General features: G+C 45.1%; 1 protein-coding gene across 1 annotated transcript in view; it reads right to left on the bottom strand.

The window, feature by feature from the left end:
* Nucleotides 1-6: 6 nt before the first annotated feature.
* Nucleotides 7-1,264, bottom strand: part of adgrd1 (adhesion G protein-coupled receptor D1) — a 28,482-nt gene continuing 27,224 nt past the window's right edge. The window contains exons 21-24 of the mRNA XM_025053817.1: nt 1,249-1,259; nt 1,163-1,204; nt 984-1,076; nt 7-897 (exon numbers count right to left, since the gene is read on the bottom strand). Of these exons, the coding sequence (XP_024909585.1) occupies nt 802-897; nt 984-1,076; nt 1,163-1,204; nt 1,249-1,259 (242 nt within the window). The 3' untranslated portion in view covers nt 7-801. The remainder of the gene's footprint in view (nt 898-983; nt 1,077-1,162; nt 1,205-1,248; nt 1,260-1,264) is intronic.

Below are 1,264 nucleotides of genomic sequence, written 5' to 3'. Positions count from 1 at the left end.
TCACAGTGTGTTAAAAACAAGCAACAACAACTTCCTTCAGTTGCTCGGTTGTCATAGAAATGGTTTAGTTCAGTACGTCCTACAGTAAGCATCAATCAACATCCCGCTAACGCTAACGCTAACGCTAGCTAACGCTAACGGGGACAGCGTCTACGACACCGGCCATTAGCCACCTAGCTTCCTCGAAGCGTCACGTACTGCAGGTCGGGTGAGAGATATGATAGAAATCGGGTCGTTTTCTAGTGAATAAACAACAACAACGACGACAACAAACAACAACAATAATAATCAACAAAGAAGGAATACACCGAGTGATGTGTCACACGTAACTGGAATCATAAAATAAATAAATACCGATCAGGACGACAGTGAGTTAATTTGTCCGAAGGTGTTCGTGTTCTTGCGGCGTGAACTTTGCTTTTCAATAACGTGCGAAACTGCGTGAGTTTAAAGTGAGGTCAAAGGTCAAAAGGTCGTCGCGTTCGAAACGTTTCAAAAAACGCTTGCGCTAATCCAACCGATCAAACTACGTGTGTGTGTGTTCGGTACTTAGTAGTACTCACAGTGCTAGCGCTAGCGCTAGGACTAGCAACAGATAAAAATGTAAAAAAAAAAAAAAAAATTTCACGGATTCTAGTTTTATAGCCGTCTGCTGCCCCCCGGTGGAGGAGAATTGAACTGTTCTGCTTGTCACGTCATAAAAATTAACGAAAAAAAAAATTTCAGTAAAAACTCGTTTTTAGACCAAACCTTGACCATGTATGTGTATGTGTGTGTGTGTGTGCGGGTGTGTGTTTGTTTTCATATAGCCGTGAGGTCAAATCGATTGGCCGAGTTGCTGCTCTTGTCCCACGTGTTCATCTTGGTGGGGGACGGCCCGTCCCTGTTTGCGTTCATCTAGACAAGAGGACGGGGGAGGGGACAGGCGGTCAACAGGACGTCTCTCTGTCGTCTCTCACTACGGTTCAAACGGCAGCACTCACGATGTCGGAGTTCAACGGCTTCACGTTGACGTTCCGTATGGAGCTGCTGGTCAGAGTCCACACCTTGGTTTTGTGTTTGAACGCCGTCCTGACCTGCAGGGGGAGACGGAGAGACATGAGGACAAACGTCGCCTCCGCGCGCGCCTACGACGACAGTCGAAATTTTTTTTTTTTTTTACCTCCGAGTTGAGAAGACAGTGGAAAAGGAAAACAAAAAATCCCTGCGAAAAAAAAAAAAAATTTTAGAAAAAATTTTTTTTTTCGCGTTTTCGGACGCTAGG

Source organism: Cynoglossus semilaevis, unplaced genomic scaffold, assembly GCF_000523025.1.
Source record: "Cynoglossus semilaevis isolate Cse_v1.0 unplaced genomic scaffold, Cse_v1.0 scaffold282, whole genome shotgun sequence".
In the NCBI taxonomy this organism is placed as follows: Eukaryota; Metazoa; Chordata; class Actinopteri; order Pleuronectiformes; family Cynoglossidae; genus Cynoglossus; species Cynoglossus semilaevis.
Note: the sequence above shows the minus strand (reverse complement) of the source record. Positions and strands in the feature narration are given on the sequence as shown.